Source organism: Dipodomys ordii, unplaced genomic scaffold, assembly GCF_000151885.1.
Source record: "Dipodomys ordii isolate 6190 unplaced genomic scaffold, Dord_2.0 Scaffold26, whole genome shotgun sequence".
Lineage (NCBI taxonomy): Eukaryota > Metazoa > Chordata > Mammalia > Rodentia > Heteromyidae > Dipodomys > Dipodomys ordii.
Window position 1 is genome coordinate 15,366,848 of NW_012267242.1, and position 19,003 is coordinate 15,385,850.

At 51.8% G+C, this 19,003-nt stretch overlaps 3 protein-coding genes across 10 annotated transcripts in view; all 3 read left to right on the forward strand.

Annotated features, from left to right (window-relative positions):
• Fdps (farnesyl diphosphate synthase) overlaps positions 1-5,809 on the forward strand; it is a 14,265-nt gene extending 8,456 nt beyond the window's left edge. For all 4 annotated transcript variants that reach the window (XM_013015241.1, XM_013015243.1, XM_013015240.1 and 1 more), the window contains exons 4-10: positions 2,074-2,154; positions 2,288-2,410; positions 2,757-2,845; positions 2,935-3,007; positions 4,096-4,173; positions 4,266-4,400; positions 5,552-5,809. In XM_013015241.1, coding sequence (XP_012870695.1) covers positions 2,074-2,154; positions 2,288-2,410; positions 2,757-2,845; positions 2,935-3,007; positions 4,096-4,173; positions 4,266-4,400; positions 5,552-5,752 — 780 coding nt within the window. In that variant the 3' untranslated portion in view covers positions 5,753-5,809. The remainder of the gene's footprint in view (positions 1-2,073; positions 2,155-2,287; positions 2,411-2,756; positions 2,846-2,934; positions 3,008-4,095; positions 4,174-4,265; positions 4,401-5,551) is intronic.
• Positions 5,810-6,763: 954 nt separating this feature from the next.
• On the forward strand, positions 6,764-15,990 carry Rusc1 (RUN and SH3 domain containing 1). 5 transcript variants are annotated; one of them, XM_013015244.1, is made up of 10 exons: positions 6,764-8,304; positions 8,579-8,989; positions 9,938-10,036; positions 10,180-10,256; positions 10,376-10,550; positions 10,623-10,728; positions 10,883-10,929; positions 11,694-12,246; positions 13,065-13,187; positions 15,290-15,990. In XM_013015244.1, exons 1-10 carry the CDS (start codon positions 6,942-6,944, stop codon positions 15,456-15,458), a joined length of 3,123 nt encoding a protein of 1,040 aa, XP_012870698.1. In that variant the 5' UTR covers positions 6,764-6,941; the 3' UTR covers positions 15,459-15,990. The 5 variants fall into 5 exon arrangements, with proteins under 5 accessions (XP_012870698.1, XP_012870699.1, XP_012870702.1 ...); XM_013015248.1 differs by having other exon boundaries at positions 8,233-8,304; positions 8,905-8,989; XM_013015245.1 differs by lacking the exon at positions 8,579-8,989 and having other exon boundaries at positions 6,766-8,304.
• A 1,150-nt stretch (positions 15,991-17,140) lies between these two features.
• On the forward strand, positions 17,141-18,779 carry LOC105984764 (RUN and SH3 domain-containing protein 1-like). The gene is made up of 3 exons (XM_013015035.1): positions 17,141-17,144; positions 17,282-17,834; positions 18,653-18,779. The coding sequence occupies exons 1-3, from the start codon at positions 17,141-17,143 to the stop codon at positions 18,777-18,779; spliced, it is 684 nt and encodes a 227-aa protein (XP_012870489.1).
• The last annotated feature ends 224 nt before the right edge of the window (positions 18,780-19,003 follow it).

The window sequence follows — 19,003 nt, forward strand, 5'->3', positions numbered from 1 at the left end:
CTCACGGTCTCTCCTGCCCGGGCTGGCTTTGAACCTCGATCCTCAGATCTCAGCCTCCTGAGTAGCTAGGATTACAGGCGTGAGCCACCAGTGCCCGGCTAGTCATGAGACTCTTATCTCTAGTTAACCACCAGAAAACCAGAAGTGGTGCTGTGGCTCAAGTGGTACAGTGCTTGCTTTGAGCTGAAGAGCTGAGGGACAGTGTCCAGGCCCCTGAGTTCAAGCCCAGGACTGACAAAAAGAAAAAAAAATTGTGAACTTTGTTTTGATTTTTTTCTTTTATTAATTTGATTGTGCTTGGTCAAAACCATGTATAATAAATTCACGAATCATTCTGGCTTTTTTTTTTTGGGGGGGGTGTTGGTCATGGGGCTTGAACTCTAGGCCTGGGCGCTGTCCTTGAGCTCTTCAGCTCAAGGCTAGTGCTCTACCACTTGAGCTACAGTGCCATTTCCAGCCTTTTCTGTTTATGTGAGGAATTGAACTCAGGGCCTCATGCATGTGAGGCAAGCACTGTACTACTAAGCCACCTTCCCAGCCGCTCCTCCCCCTTTTTTGAATGCTTAATTGGAGATAAGAGTCTCACAGACTTTCCTGCCCAGCTGGCTTCAAACCACGATCCTTGGATCTCAGCCTTCAGAGTAGCCAGGATTGCAGGTGTGAGCCACCAATGCCTGGCATTGCCGTCACCTTTGAGAGAGGTGATGCGATGAGTGAGAGTTTCAGGGGAGCCCTTCTACTACAAATAGGCACAGTGTGAGTAACCTGCCTTGTATGAAAAACCCAGGTCTGTACCCTGCTCCCTGGGGTGAGGTCAGCCTTAAAGGCATAGGTAGATGCCTCCTTTCTTTGGGCTTGCATGGAATAGCAACAGAGGTGTCAAATATCTACACCTTCGATGAGAGGAGTGTAACCTGTTTCCTTAGCAGTATGGACCCATTGGAGCACACAGGACCAGGATAGGGTGTAGTTTTCAAAACCTTGTCTTGGCCAGGTGCATTTGTGGGTGTGTACAGTACTTGGCTAGCTTTCATGAGGGCCTGAGTTATATTCCCAGCACTGCAGAAGCAGCCAAGCAGCAGCACCAAACCCATGTCTTGAAAAGCTGTGTAAGTCATATGTAGCCTGACTGTAAGAAGCAAGTTTGGTGGTACATGCCTGTGTTGTTCAGAATTCTATTGTGTTTAATAATCTCTTGATACTAGGGATAGTCTAGGGCAGATTAGAGGTGTGAGCAACCTATTTTAATCATTTAACCTGAAAATGAGTGTGTTTTAGTTCCATCTCCTCACCCCTGAATCCATACTGGGATTTGAACTCAAGGCCTGACTTGGCTAGCTTATGCTCTGCCACTTGAACCACTAGCCCAGCTTTCTACACACCCCCCCCCCCCCCCCGTCAGTCCTGGGGCTTGACCCCAGGGCCTGGCCGCTATCCCTGAGCCTCTCTGTGCTCAAAGCTAGCGCTCTATCACTGGAGCCACAGCACCACTTTCAGATTTTTCTGAGTAGTTTATTGGAGATAAGAGTCTCATGGACTTTGCTGCCTGAGCTGGCTTTGAACTACAATCCTCAGATCTCAGCCTCCTGAGTTGCTAGAATTATGGTTGTGAGCCACTGTGTCAGCTAGCCGTTTTTTTTTTTTTTTTTTGTCATGGGGCTTGAACTCTGGATCTGGGTGCTATCCTTTAACTCTTCAGCTCAAGGCTAGCGCTCTGCCACTTGAGCCACAGCACCACTTCCAGCTTTTTTCTTTTTTGCTTATGTGGTGTTGAAGAATCGAACCCAGGGCCTCATGCATGCAAGGCAAGCGCTCTATCATTGAGCCACCTTCCCAGCCCCAGTAGGTAGGATTATAGGCATGAGCTACCAGCACTTGATTCTGTCCCATTTGTTTTAGAGGGGAGCCTGATAGAAGAGGTCATGTACATTTTCCCATTTCTACATTTTCTGTAACAGAAGTTCTTGGTGTCCCCATCCTGACCTTCCTTTCCACCTCAGTGACCGTCAGAAACAGCAGCTCTGAGAGAACGCATAAGACCTGGGGGTCTTATTCTACTTTTCTTTCTTCTAGCTTCAAGCTTTCTTCCTGGTGTCAGATGACATCATGGACTCTTCCCTTACACGCAGGGGGCAGACTTGCTGGTATAAGAAGGTAATGTGGATGGGCAGGGAGCAGTGGGTGTGGGGACAGGTTATACAGCCCTGTTAAACTATCTTGGATAGTAGTTCTTGGTATGCATGTAGGCCAGAGAAAGATTACATGTTTTACATTGTGCCTCTAACAGCCGGGCATAGGTTTGGATGCGGTCAATGACGCTCTGCTCCTGGAAGCATGTATCTACCGCCTGCTGAAGTTCTATTGCCGGGAGCAGCCATACTATCTGAACCTGATTGAGCTCTTCCTGCAGGTAAGCTGCAGACTCAGGCCCAGTGTCAGAGGCTGCTCACAGTTCCCTTGGCCTCATCTGCTGGTTTCAGGGTGCAGGATTGGTAGGTTTTCCTGGAAAGGGAAATCAGGGAAGGTGACTGGGAAGGGTGATAGTAGGAATGGCAAGACGGGCTCCTCTGTCCCTATATGATTAGGCAAAGCAATGAGAAAGGGCTTTGTGCAAGATTGTGGGCCTAGATTTTCTTTCCTTTCTTCTGCTTTTGTTTGTACTCAGTTGCCAGCTGCTCTGAGATGTTGTGGGGCTTACATGTCAGCATTGGCCATATTTATAGAAAGCTTGCCTGATCCATCTTCCTCTTCTCTAGAGTTCCTATCAGACCGAGATTGGGCAGACCCTGGACCTCATTACAGCTCCCCAGGGCCATGTGGATCTTGGCAGATACACTGAGAAACGGTAAGGGTCAGTGTGAACCATAACTGGATGGTAAGAGGGGATTGAGGGTGGATGTTTCCCTTCTGAGTCATTTATATTCTCCTACTCAGGTATAAATCTATTGTCAAGTACAAGACAGCCTTCTACTCCTTCTACCTGCCCGTTGCGGCTGCCATGTACATGGTAAGTCAGCGTCTGCACTCTCCTGGCTCTACCCACATGGGTTTTGGGACAGGAAGACACAGAGTAGACCACTTGGACAATCCCACTGAATGACTTTGTGACCTTGAACAAAACACTTAATCCCTCTGGGTCTGTCTGCTGTGCTATAGGAAGGGATAAAATTCCTGCCCTACAAGACTGTATAATTAGCTGAGGCCAGGCAAATGAAAATGCTTGGTTCTTAATAAGGGAACAGTGATTCCTGCATCTGAATTGGGATGGATTGGGAAGAAGCTAATTCAGGCTGAGAGGGAAAAGCATGGGTTCAAAGGCAGCCAGTGGGATTGGCTGTTTACTCTCAACTCATTTCTTCAAGTGAGTTCTTTCATCCTGAAAGGTTTGAGGTGGTAAAAGATCTGGAAGTAGCCAGGCACTGGTGGCTCGTGCCTGTAATCGTAGCTACTCAGAAGGCTGAGATCTGAGGATAGAGGTTCAAAGCCAGCCCAAGCAGGAAACTCTGTGAGACTCTCTTTTTTTTGTCAGCCGTGGGGCTTGAACTCTGGGCCTGGGCGCTGTCCCTCAGCTCTTCAGCTCAAAGCAAGCGTTCTACCACTTGAGCTACAGCGCCATTTCCAGTTTTCTGGTGGTTTATTGGAGATAGGAGTCTCACGGTCTCTCCTGCCCGGGCTGGCTTTGAACCATGATCCTCAGATCTCAGCCTCCTGTAGCTAGGATTACAGGCATGAGCCACTAGCCCCCAGCTCTGTGAGACTCTTATCTCCAATTAACCACCAGAAAACCAGAAGTGGTGCTGTGGCTCAAGTGATAGAGTGCTTGCCTTGAGCTGAAGAGCTGAGGGAAAGTGCCTAGGCCCAGAGTTCAAGTCTTACAACCAGCAAAAAAAAAAAGATCTGGAAGTGGATCAGACAAACAAGGAAAGTGAGGGCCTTTGGAATTCCAGGATGGTTTAGCCAAAGATAAGTGGGATAGAGGCTGCTGGACTGTTGATTAGGACTTTGTAATTCATGGGCCTAAGTCTGTCTCATAGAGAAAGCAGTTGGGAAGGTGATGATATTTGTGGGTTTGCCTTCTTACTCCTTGCCTTGTAGGCAGGCATTGATGGAGAGAAGGAACATGCCAATGCCAAGAAGATCCTGCTGGAGATGGGAGAATTCTTTCAGATCCAGGTAGGAAGGCTCAATGCAGTGGCACAGAACCATAGCAACTTCCTCCCCTGCCTGCAAGTTTCTTCATTCCTCCTTTTGTGCTTCCTGTCCAGGATGATTACCTTGACGCCTTTGGGGACCCCAGTGTGACAGGAAAGATTGGCACTGATATCCAGGACAATAAATGCAGCTGGCTGGTGGTTCAATGTCTGCAACGGGGCACTCCAGAACAGCGCCAGATTTTGCAGGTGCTCAAGATAGGCTTGGCAGTCCCTTAGCTAAGAGAGGGCTAGGGTGGTAGTTCTCAATTATGATGATTTTTGTCTTCTGGTGAACATTTGGCAATGTTAGAGTTTAGCGTGTGAAGGTGGGCGACCGTGGCTCACACCTGTAATTCTAGCTACTCAGGAGGCTGAGATCTGAGTATTATGGTTCAAAGCCAGCCCAGGCAGGAAAGTCCATGGGACTCTTATCTCCAATTAACCACCTGAAAACTAGCTCAAGTGGTGGAGTGCTCACCTTGATCTGAAGAGCTGAGGAACAGCGCCCAGACCGAGTTCAAGCCCCACAACCAACCAAAAATAAAATAAAGAGTGCATGTGCTAAAGATTACTAGATAACAGAAGGTTAGGGATGATGAGAAACAGCATAGAACATACAAAACAGTTCCCCAAATAATCACGTGGCTTGAAGTGTCAAGTTTGAGAATCACCAGAGTAGAAGCAGCTGGAGCTGAGACTATCTGAACATTTGGGATGGAGGAGAGGAGACTGGGAGTTGGTAGTTGGAGGCAGAACTGGGTGTGGCATTCAGGAGGCTGAGGCAGGATGATCTTGAATTTGAAGCCAGCCATATAGCAATATCTATCTAAAAGCAAAAACAATAAGCTGGGCACTGGTGGTTCACGCCTGTACTCCTAGCCATTCAGGAGGCTGAGATCTGAGGATCGTGGTTCAAAGCCAGCTGGGGCAGGAAAGTCCGTGAGACTCATCTCCAATAAACCACTAGAAAAGTGGTGCTGTAGGAAGTGGCACTGTAGCTCAAGTGGTAGAGTGCTCGCCTTGAGCTGAAGAGCTGAGGGACAGCGCCCAGGCCCAGAGTTCAAGCCCCATGACCGACCAAAAAAAAAAGTGGTGCTGTGGCTTGAGCGGTAGAGCACTCACCTTGAGCTGACGAGGGCAAGGACAGTGCCCAAGCCCAGAGTTCAAGCCCCACGACCGACCAAAAAAAAACCCAAACAACAAAACAAAAAGCGAAACAAACAAAAACAATATTTGGAGGCAGAGATGGAGTGAGAGGAGGGCTTTGGAGATGTTCTAGAATATCTGGATGAGAGACCAGAGTGGTCCTGGGGCCTTTGGAGAGTTAATGCAATTTTCCTGTCGCCAACTCCTTTCAGGAAAATTACGGGCAGAAGGACGCCAAGAAGGTGGCTCAGGTGAAGGCACTTTACGAGCAGCTGGACCTGCCAGCTGTGTTCTTGCAGTATGAGGAAGACAGTTACAGCCGCCTTATGAGTCTCATCCAGCAGTATGCTGCACCCCTGCCATCTACCATCTTCTTGGGGCTAGCCAACCAGATTTACAAGCGGAAAAAATGACCTAGAGACTGCAAGGGCTGGGAGGGAGTGCTCTCAATAAATTATTGTCCAACCTTCTCGTCATTTTTGTTCTTGCTCCAGCCTGGAGTCTCACCTTGTCCAGATTGGGGGTGGTTTGGCAGGGGCCAGGGAAATGCATGAGTGGTGATTGGACGATGCCTGGACCACTAGCTGGGCCTTGGCGCCGGAAGTCCCTTGGGACTTGAAACTGAGCTGGGTCTGGTGTGTGTGTGTGGGGAATACAAGCATGACGTCAAGCCCCGGGGGCGGGCCTGAGTTAAGCCACGCCCGTGCGTGAAGGGGTGCGGCTGCGCAGGCGAGTGGGTTGTTCAGGTGCCCCTCCCCTCCGTGCTGTCCCCCGCCGGGCGGGGACCGAGGGAACCGCTGATCATCCCTAGGCCGGAGCGGTCCCAGGACCCTGGTATGGAGGGCTCGGTCTGTGGGTGTGGATGGATGGAACAGGACCTCGGGATGAGGCAGGAGAGGGGAGCGTTAAAACTGAATGGAGAAGGGGTGGGTGGTGGCTGGAGGATAGAGGCGTTAAGAATGGATGGATAGCCCTGGTGAGTGGGGTAAGGGTGCGCCAACCCCGCAGGCAGATGGGAGCCTGCTGCAGACCTTGAGGGGCGGCCCGCGGACGCAGCTGACCAGACAGAAGCTCCTTCCGCCGCCCCTTGCCTGCATGAACCAGCCAGACCAGCGCCTTGCTCATCTCCTTTCACAGCACCTGGGCGGGGTTTCCTCTGGCTTCTTCCTCTGGGAGCAAGTGGTAGACTGGATGGCAAGGGTTAAATTGCTGCGGAAAGGATTCGGGGTTCTGTTCCAGACCCCATCCTCTTCCAAGCTCCGCACCCCTACGGAGATTCAGAGCGCAGCCGCATTCTCTGACCCTCCCTTCTCTGTTCCCGAACGGGAAGGGGGGGGGGGCGGGTAACAGACGACTCCACCTGCAAATACCGCAGTGGAAACTAATGGCCAGTCGATGGCGATTTGCATTTCATTTAAATATCCCCCAAAGCAGCCTGAGCCTTTCCAGGCCGTCAGTCACCTTGGTGTCCTTTCTGTGGCCCAAAGCCTCACTGGATGGGTTTCACCCGTGTCTTCTAGGTCTGCTTCTGCGTTGCCAGGTAGGTGGATGTAAGAGGCCCAATCCTGGTTCTCTGGAGGCCATTCCATCGCCGCCAGCACTATGCTGTCCCCTCAGAGAGCTTTACTCTGCAACCTCAACCACATCCACCTCCAGCACGTCTCCCTAGGCCTGCACTTGTCCCGCCGTCCAGAGCTACGGGAGGGGCCTCTGAGCACGCCACCTCCCCCGGGAGACACCGGCGGCAAGGAGGGCAGGGGGCCCTGCAGCGGGGTCCTGGTGGATGCCAACTCCAACAGTCCAGCTGTGCCCTGCCGGTGCTGCCAGGATCACGGGCAAAGCCTAGAAAACCGGCAGGACCCTTCGCAGGAGGAAGAAGGGGCTGCTTCTCCCTCCGACCCGGGCTGCTCCTCCTCTCTCAGTTCCTGTTCAGATCTTAGCCCCGATGAGTCCCCCATCTCAGTGTACTCTCGGGAGCTGCCTGGCGATGACATCCACCCTGAGCCCAGCATCGTCCCTGTGGAGCAGGGCTCCTCACTGGCCTCAGCAGGCCCTGGTACTTGCTCTCCGGACAGCTTCTGCTGTTCTCCTGATTCTTGCTCCGGAGCTTCCTCTCCGCCTGGCCCTGGCTTGGACTCGAACTGCAACGCCCTGACCACCTGCCAGGACCTTCCTTCTCCAAGCCTGGAGGAAGAGGAAGAGAGTGGGGAGCAGGATCTCCCTACCTCCGAGCTCTTCGAGACAGAGGACGGGAAAATCGACGCTGGGAAAACAGAGCCCAGCTGGAAAATAAACCCCATTTGGAAAATTGACACAGGAAAAACAGAAGGTGGGTGGAAAGTCTGTGAGAACAATAACTCTGATCGGAAAACCAACGTTAATACTAACTCTAGCAGGAAAATCGAAGCCGGGAAATTCGACTCCTGTTGGAACACCAACACAGGAAAAACTGATTCTGGCCCGAAAATAGATGCAAGGAAAATCGATGGGGAATGGAGAAGTGACGTCAGCGAGGAGCCGGTGCCCCACCGGACAATCACGTCTTTCCATGAACTGGCTCAGAAGCGCAAGCGGGGCCCGGGGTTACCCCTAGTGCCACAGGCGAAGAAAGATCGGAGCGACTGGCTTATAGTCTTCTCTCCAGACACCGAGCTTCCCCCAACCGGGACGCTGGGCGGGTCCTTAGCAGCTCCCCGGGAAGTCACCACCTTCAAGGAACTCAGGTCTCGCAGCCGGGCCCCGCCCCCGCCAGTCCCGCCTCGAGACCCTCCCGCTGGCTGGGCCTTGGTCCCGCCCCGACCCCCGCCCCCGCCCGTGCCTCCCCGGAGGAAGAAGAACCGACTTGGGCTGCAGCCCATCGCGGAGACGCCTCCCGAGGAGGGCAGGGCAGTGAGCCCCGCGGCTGGCGAGGAGGCCCCAGCCGCCAAGGAGCCCGAGGAGGCCGTCAATCAAGCCCGCGGCGAGGGTAAGAGGCGGAAACACCGAGCAGGAGGAGGCTGGGCTTCGGCCTCGCCCACGCCTCCGACGGCTTCAACCCCGCCTCCAGTCTCCCCACCTTTCTGTGTCACCCATCCACCCCACCCCTCTACCGGGGAGCGCTCCGGGAAAGGGAAGCTGGGCGGGTCACTGGGTTACAGGACTAATTCTTTGCTCCTCTTTCTCCCGCTCCTCCTTGCCTGGCTGCCCGTCCTGCTGCCCTCCTTCCCCTCTGCGCCTGGCTCCGCCAATCCTGCCTGCAGCGGGTCCCCTCTTCCTCCCTCGGCCCCCGGTTTTCCGGTTCTCGGCCGACGGGCGCCCCCTGTTGGAGGGTGGAGGCGCGGGCGCAGCTGGGTCCCTGCTACTGGCGCGGCTGGCCGGGTGGCCCAGCACTGGGCTGCGCCTATTGGGGGCGCCGAGTCCCCAAGAGGAGCAGTTGCTGCCTGTCCGCCTGTCCCCAGTGGGAGCCTATTCGCCTCCTACTCGGGGGGCCCTGCCCTGCCTGGCCAGCCCCGAGCTGGCACTGCTGCTGTCCCCGCTCTTTCCCAGAAGTAGCACCTTTCCCGCCGCGACTTCCCCACCCCGCCAGGTGCCCGCCCCCCCGCTGCCACCACCACCTCGTCCGCCGAAGGCCACTCGCTGGACCAGGAGCCCACCGTCTGCGCCCAGGCTACGTAAGACGGCCCCGGGCAAGCCCGGCAGGCCACGCCTCAGGCGGGTCGCCCCGCCCATTCCAAGGCCCCTTGCGTCCTGGCTCAGCCTCCGTTTTAGTTTTTTTCTCCCCCTGTCTCCCTCTGAGGTGCCTGGCTAAGTCCCCCTCTTCAACTCTGGCTAGTCCTGGGGAGTCTGGCCTTGCTTCTCCGGCTAGGGGTAGGGAGGGTTGCTGCTCTTTCCGTTCCGCGGCCCAGCACTTCTTTTTCCAAGCTCGCCCCGGGTATAGTGGATCCGGGCTCACCTGGCCTCCATGCCCACTCGAGAGCCCTCGGCTGGTGTAGTTCGGGCTTGACTGGCGTCTGTCTGGATGAAGCTCCCTGGAGCTCATTGGCCCAGTGGGTTCTGGCCACGCCCTCAGAAGTCCCGCCCCACGTGGGACGGAGCTGGCGCCCTCCCGGGGCCAGAGAGTGAGCCAACCCGGGTTTCCTCTTTCCAGCTTTCTGACCTTTGGGTCTCACCTCCCTTTGACTCTCCCATTCCCGTCTGTCTGTCTTTCCATTGGTTGAGGCCCTCCACGTGTTCCCTGGGGCTGGTGGGGGTGGGGGCACCTGAGTCCGAGCGTGGGCTGCTCCGAGTCCCCTCCCCAGTCACCTCCCGCCTCTGCTGGCGGGGCGGGGTGGAGCGCGGACGGGCTCTGCTGCCACAGGACTTCTGGATCTCGGAGGAGGTGGGGGCTGAGCCTTGAGGAAGTCACTGGGAATCGAGGCGGAAGGCGGCGGGTGCTGGGATGTGTGGCCAAGTCCCCTCTGGGGATCAGGTGGGGCCTCTCAAGGCTCCCTGCGGCTCTGCTGCCCAAGACCCTTCGTGGCTTAGGGACGCCGGAAGCCCCCAGAAGATGTGCGGAGCCGGGCGTCCTGGGGGTAACCCTTGGTAAGTAAGCAGTCACTGCGTTCCTCTCCCTGATCCAGTTCGTAGTTCCTGGTCTTTCTCTGGTGTTCCCGGGGCCCAGCGGCTGTGGATGGCAGAAGCCCAGAGTGGGACTGGCCAGCTGCAGGAGCAGAAAAAAGGTAGGCAGGCCACCCTGACTCCTGCCTCTTACCTAGGGGCTTTAAGGCTCACACTCCATAAACCCGCCAGGCTCTCCACGTTCTTTGACCCTATGGGGTCGAGGGTAGGGACCTGCAGCTTTGATGTGTCTTTCCTTTCTTAGGTCTCCTGATAGCCGTCAGTGCTTCCGTGGATAAAATCATCTCGCACTTTGGAGCTGCCCGGAACTTGGTTCAGAAGGTGGAGATGGCTGGAGGATGTTGGGATTTGGAGCTTAATATAGCTCCGGGGTAAGGAAATATTTAGTGGGCGATGGCTAAGATGTATCTCTGGATTCATTTGCGTTGCCCTGTCTCTAGGCCCAGTTGGGGGATAGCCGACTGAGCCCTGATGTGGGGCACTTAGTGCTGACCACCCTCTGCCCTGCTCTCCATGCCCTGGTGGCCGATGGGTTGAAGCCTTTCCGGAAAGATCTTATCACTGGACAGCGTCGGAGCAGCCCCTGGAGCGTGGTGGAGGCATCCGTGAAGCCAGGTGAGCCCCGAGGGTGTGGGACCCTGCAGGAGCAGCGTTGGGCCCTGGCTGACCTCCTTCCCTGTCCCTCAGGCTCCAGCAGCCCTTCCCTGGGATCACTGTATAGCCAGGTCAGCCGCCTGGCCCAGCTGAGCAGCAGCCGCAGTCGCTTCCATGCCTTCATCCTTGGCCTTCTCAAGTGAGTGGCCTTCTAGTCATGACCTCATGGAGCCATGGAACATTCTCTTCCAGAGAAGCCCTTCCTTCTTCCAGTTTTATGCTTTATCCCCCATCCTAGCAGACTATAAAGTCCTCCACCTTCCTGACCATTTTTTCCCTCTTTTCTCTTCCAGCACCAAGCAGTTGGAGCTGTGGTTTTCCAGTCTCCAGGAAGATGCAGGTCAGAGAGTTAGGTGGGGTTTTGGGGTTAGGAGAGGAAGGGATCTTTTATTAATTCTCACTGATGCTAGAAGATCTTATTACTCTTTACCTTAAAGCTTTTCTGTGGGGTCCCATTGCCCTTGGGAGGAAAGACTTAAATCTTTGGGTCATTTGAACCTTCTTCCTTCATCTGCCTGTGGTCCAAGACTGTTAACATTCTTACTGGTTCTCTTTGCCCCAGGACCTAACTCAGGCCTTTCCTCCTAGAATAGGCCTCCTTGTCCCTCCTGACTTCTCATTTTCATTCCTCAGTGGGGCCTGTCTGCTCAAGCTCTCACCCCCCCCCTTTTTTTTTGTCGTTGTGGGGCTTGAACTCTGGGCCTGGGTGCTGTCCCTCAGCTCTTCAGCTCAAGGCGAGCGCTTTACCACTTGAGCTACAGCGCCACTTCCGGTTTTCTGGTGGTTTATTGGAGATATGAGTTTCACAACTTTTCCTGCCTGGGCTGGCTTTGAACCTCTATCCTCAGATCTCAGCCTCCTGAGTAACTAGGATTACAGGCCATAACTGGGGGCTGGCTTATACTGAAACTTAGTTGCTACCAATTACTTCTTTGTATCTCTCTCTGGAGGTCAAGGTTCTACATGGGTAGTAATGTGTCTGTCAGTTCTATTGTCCCATCTGTCGCTTTTTTCCCTACATAGTAAGGCTTGGGAAGAGGTCCTCTAAGCCTGGGCCCAGAGCAGGGACTTATGCTGAGCTGTTTATTTTTTTTCCCCCTCCAGGCTTACTGTCCCTCCTGTATCTGCCCACGGGATTCCTCTCCTTGGCAAGGGGAGGCTGCCCATCCTTGTCAACAGAGTTGTTACTCCTGCTGCAGCCCTTGTCGGTGCTCACCTTTCATCTGGACCTGCTCTTTGAGCATCACCACCACCTGCCCCTGGGCCCATCCCAGGCCCCTGCCCCTCCAGGCCCACCTCCAGCCCTGCAGCAGACTGTGCAGGCCATGTTGCACTGGGGGGGCCGGCTGGCCCAGAGTTTCCGGGGGTCTGCTGGGGAGGCTGCTCCTGACCCTTCAGCTGCCTCAAATGCTCCCACATCAGGCAGCTGGTGGGAACAGTTGACACAGGCCTCTCGGGTCTATGCCTCAGGGGGGACTCAGGGCTTCCCTCTTCCCCGGTGGGGGGGACCCAGGAATCATGAAACTGTAGCTGAGAGTACACAGGAGAGACCTCTGCCAGCAGAGCAAGCAGCACCAGGAAGAGGCGTGTGGCTGGGGAGACTCTTCGGCGTACCTGGAGGCCTCACAGAAGCTGAGAGTGGAGCCTTTAAATCCAGGTGTGGGGGTAGCTTGTCCCTTCTATGACCTTCTGCTCCCTCTCAGAATTTAGTAGCCTCATTTGAAAAACTAGAGACTCATGATCCTTTAGGTAAGAGGGTTTTTTCCTTAAAATCAAGATTCAAAAAATGGTTGCTATTAGATTGGCTACATTGTAATGGTTATGTGAGTACCTGTATAATGTTCCTAATTTTATCTCCTGCCTAATACTTGAAAATATATACTATCTGGGTCTTTAAAAAAGAAATAAAAGGCTGGGCACCAGTGGTTCATGCCTGTAATACTGTCCATTCAGGAGACTGAGAGCTGAGGATTGCTGTTCGAAGCTGGCCTGGCAGAAAAGTCCTCATGAGACTCTTACCTTCAATTAACCACTCAAAAACTGGAAATAGTGCTCTGGCTCAATTGGTAGAGCGCTAGCCTTAAGCATAGAGAGGTTCAGAGACAGCGCTCAGGCCCTGAGTTCAAGCCCCACAACTGACAAAAAAAAAAAGGCAAGAAAAGTTGCTGACCTTTGTTCTAGGGGTTGACCCATTGGTCTCTTTAATGACTTAAGGTATTCTCTAGAGATTACTTGAGTCTTTCTGAGTCAGTACACTTAGGCATTGCTGGTTCCATAGGTTTCATGTTGTTTGGGTGTTGTACAACTTTGTTATCATTTTCCTGTGTCCTCCAGCTGCCACTGGGCCTTCAGCAGTGAACAACTCTTGATCTACTTAGAACCAGTCAGGGCCTTCAGCTTTTCTCCCTCCAAAGCCCTGTTTGTTTTTTTTCTGGAGGTGGGTTACCTCTGTGACCCTATTATCTTTTACTTCAGGAGACCATCTAGCTGGCTGCCCCCAACAGTGAGTGTGTTGGCTCTGGTGAAGCGAGGGACACCTCCTGAAACTCCTCCCGAAGAGCTTGTGGCCTCAACAGCTAGCACAGTTCAGGCCCATAGGTAAGGGCTGGGAAGGATGTACCTGTGTGTAACTGTGTGTTTGGTTCTATTTGTGTGTTTCAGTATTTGCAGAGTGGACAGAGGATAGTGTAAAAGATTGTGGGCTTGGGCTGGGAAGGTGGCTCAGTGGTAGAGCGCTTGCCTTGCATTCATGAGGCCCTGGGTTCGATTCCTCAGCACCACATAAGCAAAAAGAAAAAAGCCAGAAGTGGGGCTGCGGCTCAAGTGGTAGAGCGCTAGCCTTGAGCTGAAGAGCTGAGGGACAGCGCCCAGGCCCTATGACTGGACCCCCCCCCCAAAAAAAAAGATTCTGGGCTTAAAATTTAAGACTGCTTAGTTTACTTTTCATCTTTCCTAGTTATTACTGTGTGGCAATTATTTTCCAAAGCCTTCATTTCTTTCCTCTGTAAAAAGTGGGTGTCAGGTGTGGTGGCACATGTCCCTAATCCTAGCACACAGAAGGCTAAGGCAGGAAGATCCTGAGTTTGATAACAGCCTGGACTACACTGTAAGACTCTGGTTCAAAAATAAGGAGAGGGGCTGGGAAGGTGGCTCAGTGGTAGAGCGCTTGCCTTGCATGCATGAGGCCCTGGGTTCGATTCCTCAGCACCACATAAGCAGAAAAAGCCGGAAGTGGCGCTGTGGCTCAAGTGGTAGAGCACTAGCTTGGAGCTGAAGAGCCGAGGGACAGCACCCAGGCTCATAGTTCAGGCCCCACAACCGACAACAACAACAACAAAAATCAGGGAGAGAGAAAACTTATAATACCTCTATTACGATTACTGTGAAGATTAAACATTTATTTTTGGCATTTTGAGACAGGCTGGACTCAAACTCATCCTCTTCCTCCCGTAGCCTTGTGAGTGCTGGAATTACAAATGTGCCACTGTACTTGGCTAAACATATTGTTAAAAAAGCATTTGACATATAACAGGTATGTGTACAGTGAGGGATTGTGTGTCCCTTTAGTGGAGACTCACACAATTTTGGCACCAGGGCTTCTCCTTTGGGATAGTTTCTTTTGGTTTTTCTCACTCCATTGAATTAAGCTTCTCAATCTTTCATTCATGAAGTGCATTTAAGGTACTATTTGCCAACCATGCCGGGGAGGGAATATAAAAGTCAACATACCAGAGTTTTGCTCTCAAGGAACTTAAGAGTCCAGTGGAGATATCAATGAATAAGGAACAATTACAACTTAGTATGGTAAGAACTAGGAAAGGGAGGCCAACCCCTTTGGGACCATGTCATCAGGCTTAGTGACTGAGGAAATTCAGTGATGGAGTAAGGGTGTTCATCTGGTAGGAAGAATGGAAGGTAAAGGCAGGGAAGACTAAGTTTAAGTATATGGAGGGGTCAGTGGTCCAGCAAGGGATCTGAGCTTTATCCATGATGTGCTTACTTGTGCTTTAGAAAGATCTGCGATTGCTCTGTGATAATGAGTGTAGGTGGGGGTGGTGACCACGAGAAACTCACGGAAACTAGGTGCTTATTCACAGTCATCTAGAAAGGCTAGTGGATTAAACTAAGATGTTGGAAATTGAGTTGGAGAGACTAGATGGAGCAGTGGGTGATAACAAGTATCTGACAAGCTTCAGTGACTGGATGTGAGGATTGAGATGCCTGAGTTAGCCAGGAGCACCTGAGTGCAAGTGAGCTCTGGTGGCTTACACCTGTAATCCTAGCTACTCTGGTTGGGATCTGAGGATCGCTGTTCAAAGCTATCCTGGCAGGAAAGTCCCTGAGACTTCAATAAACTACTCAGCAAAAGCTGGAAGTGGCACTGTGGCTCAGGTGGTCGAGTGCTAGCCTTCAGAGAAAAAGCTCAAGCCCAGCCCTGAATTCAAGACCCAGGATTGGCCAAAAAATTTTTTTTTAAGTTTAAAAAAAAAAGTAGTTTGCATTAGTTTATGAAATATCAAAATAAAGTGCAAATAAGCAATTGAGAGGATCAACACATTGCCAGATGCAGATGGCACCCATGTCTCTTCTGAAGCCCAGCTGAATCACAGGATCAAACTATGAAGTTGAAGGGTGAATCCCAGGAACAGCCGGGCACCACACCTCTCTTAATTCCAGTGTTTTCCTTTGGCTCCCCTTAGGGCGGTTCGGGCTCTCTGTGACCACACTGCTGCAGGACCTGGCCAGCTGAGTTTCCGGCGTGGGGAAGTGATGCGTGTGATCACAACAGTGGATGAAGACTGGCTCCGCTGCGGGCGGGATGGTGTGGAAGGGCTGGTGCCAGTGGGATACACCTCCCTTGTTCTCTAGGCCCAGGATCCTTTTCTTTCCTGTGTGTTCCCCTTCTGTTAGCTGGGACTGGAACGGCCCATGAACACATAATATGTAATTTAACCATCCCAGAAGCATTTTTTTCCTGTCTGCAAAATGGTATTTCTTCCCACATTTACTTCTAATATTTAAATTTTCCTTCTTCCCTTCATACTGACCTGTTGAGGTCAGATTTGCTCTCCCAGATATATATAAAGGAATCCCCTCTATGCACCCTTTTCCTTTTTCTATCTGTGTATCTGCGAACTAGGATCTAGCCCTCCTCAATCTTCATCCCTAAAGTGGCCTGTGCCAATATGCCTTGGCCCCCAAGCCTAGAAGGGCCTGTAGTCTCCTTTCTCTGTAGGGACTCCTTTCCCATTCTGCTCATCCTTTGTTGCCTGTATTTATGATGTACTCATGCTGTGCTAGGTGCTGAATTCTTTAAACCTCAACACCCCTGGAAGGTGGACCTATGGTGTTGGTCTGCCTCTCTCTCCTCTGTCCCAATAAAGTATGGGAGTTGAATGTGTGTGTATATGACATTGAGGGTTTGATGACACAGGCTTATGGGGGAGGGGAGGAACAAGCTTGTACCAGGAAATATCACATATTATGTTCCTAGTCCAGGTGCATTGAATGTTCCCTGAAGAATGGGTAAATGGACTCTGCTTGGTGCATGAAATGTCACAACTGCTTTCTCTGCTGAGACTTGCTTTGTTCTGTTAGACTGTAGCCTGAGTAAATATGAGAGAAGGGAAATGTAAACTTTGAAGTTGTATTCAGTAGATTCATTGGATTCTGAGGTGAAGGATTAGATATGCAAGAAGTGATCCTTTTCTACGTAGTATTGCCACTCTGCTATAATTTTAAGTAAAAGCAAAATAACTTGCGTCTCTTACTGTTATGAGTTGGTTGAATTTCTTTCGAAATAATGAGAAGAGCTACCATGTTACAGGGTTTGACAATGGGGTTGGGAGACACCAGAATGGGTTGTCTGTAATCAGGTTAGAATAGGAAATTATACAGCAGGAACGTTAGGGAGACATGGAGACCTATGAAGTCAAAGGACTTTTCCTTTATCTTTGGGAACCCGAAGAGAAACTTCGAGATAAAAATCTTAGATTTGGGAGGCTGGGAAGGTGGCTCAGTGGTAGAGTGCGTATCTAGCATGCTCGGAGACCTGGGTTTGATTCCTCAGTACCACATAAACAGAAAAAGCTGAAAGTGGCTCTGTGGCTCAGGTAGTAGAGTGCTAGTCTTGGGCAAAAGAAGCCCTGAGACCATGCCCAAGCCTTGGAGCTCCAGGACTGGCACAAAACAAAACAAAATCCCTCCAAATTTAGATATGCAGCTCTGGATGTAGGAGCAAAACTATTTTTTGGGGGGGAGGGTCTGGTCGTGGGGCCTGAGCTCTGGGCTTGGGCGCTGTCCCTCAGCTCTTCAGCTCAAGGCGAGCGCTTTACCACTTGAGCTACAGCGCCACTTCCGGTTTTCTGGTGGTTTATTGGAGATATGAGTTTCACAACTTTTCCTGCCTGGGCTGGCTTTGAACCTCTATCCTCAGATCTCAGCCTCCTGAGTAACTAGGATTACAGGCCATAACTGGGGGCTGGCTTATACTGAAACTTAGTTGCTACCAATTACTTCTTTGTATCTCTCTCTGGAGGTCAAGGTTCTACATGGGTAGTAATGTGTCTGTCAGTTCTATTGTCCCATCTGTCGCTTTTTTCCCTACATAGTAAGGCTTGGGAAGAGGTCCTCTAAGCCTGGGCCCAGAGCAGGGACTTATGCTGAGCTGTTTATTTTTTTTCCCCCTCCAGGCTTACTGTCCCTCCTGTATCTGCCCACGGGATTCCTCTCCTTGGCAAGGGGAGGCTGCCCATCCTTGTCAACAGAGTTGTTACTCCTGCTGCAGCCCTTGTCGGTGCTCACCTTTCATCTGGACCTGCTCTTTGAGCATCACCACCACCTGCCCCTGGGCCCATCCCAGGCCCCTGCCCCTCCAGGCCCACCTCCAGCCCTGCAGCAGACTGTGCAGGCCATGTTGCACTGGGGGGGCCGGCTGGCCCAGAGTTTCCGGGGGTCTGCTGGGGAGGCTGCTCCTGACCCTTCAGCTGCCTCAAATGCTCCCACATCAGGCAGCTGGTGGGAACAGTTGACACAGGCCTCTCGGGTCTATGCCTCAGGGGGGACTCAGGGCTTCCCTCTTCCCCGGTGGGGGGGACCCAGGAATCATGAAACTGTAGCTGAGAGTACACAGGAGAGACCTCTGCCAGCAGAGCAAGCAGCACCAGGAAGAGGCGTGTGGCTGGGGAGACTCTTCGGCGTACCTGGAGGCCTCACAGAAGCTGAGAGTGGAGCCTTTAAATCCAGGTGTGGGGGTAGCTTGTCCCTTCTATGACCTTCTGCTCCCTCTCAGAATTTAGTAGCCTCATTTGAAAAACTAGAGACTCATGATCCTTTAGGTAAGAGGGTTTTTTCCTTAAAATCAAGATTCAAAAAATGGTTGCTATTAGATTGGCTACATTGTAATGGTTATGTGAGTACCTGTATAATGTTCCTAATTTTATCTCCTGCCTAATACTTGAAAATATATACTATCTGGGTCTTTAAAAAAGAAATAAAAGGCTGGGCACCAGTGGTTCATGCCTGTAATACTGTCCATTCAGGAGACTGAGAGCTGAGGATTGCTGTTCGAAGCTGGCCTGGCAGAAAAGTCCTCATGAGACTCTTACCTTCAATTAACCACTCAAAAACTGGAAATAGTGCTCTGGCTCAATTGGTAGAGCGCTAGCCTTAAGCATAGAGAGGTTCAGAGACAGCGCTCAGGCCCTGAGTTCAAGCCCCACAACTGACAAAAAAAAAAAGGCAAGAAAAGTTGCTGACCTTTGTTCTAGGGGTTGACCCATTGGTCTCTTTAATGACTTAAGGTATTCTCTAGAGATTACTTGAGTCTTTCTGAGTCAGTACACTTAGGCATTGCTGGTTCCATAGGTTTCATGTTGTTTGGGTGTTGTACAACTTTGTTATCATTTTCCTGTGTCCTCCAGCTGCCACTGGGCCTTCAGCAGTGAACAACTCTTGATCTACTTAGAACCAGTCAGGGCCTTCAGCTTTTCTCCCTCCAAAGCCCTGTTTGTTTTTTTTCTGGAGGTGGGTTACCTCTGTGACCCTATTATCTTTTACTTCAGGAGACCATCTAGCTGGCTGCCCCCAACAGTGAGTGTGTTGGCTCTGGTGAAGCGAGGGACACCTCCTGAAACTCCTCCCGAAGAGCTTGTGGCCTCAACAGCTAGCACAGTTCAGGCCCATAGGTAAGGGCTGGGAAGGATGTACCTGTGTGTAACTGTGTGTTTGGTTCTATTTGTGTGTTTCAGTATTTGCAGAGTGGACAGAGGATAGTGTAAAAGATTGTGGGCTTGGGCTGGGAAGGTGGCTCAGTGGTAGAGCGCTTGCCTTGCATTCATGAGGCCCTGGGTTCGATTCCTCAGCACCACATAAGCAAAAAGAAAAAAGCCAGAAGTGGGGCTGCGGCTCAAGTG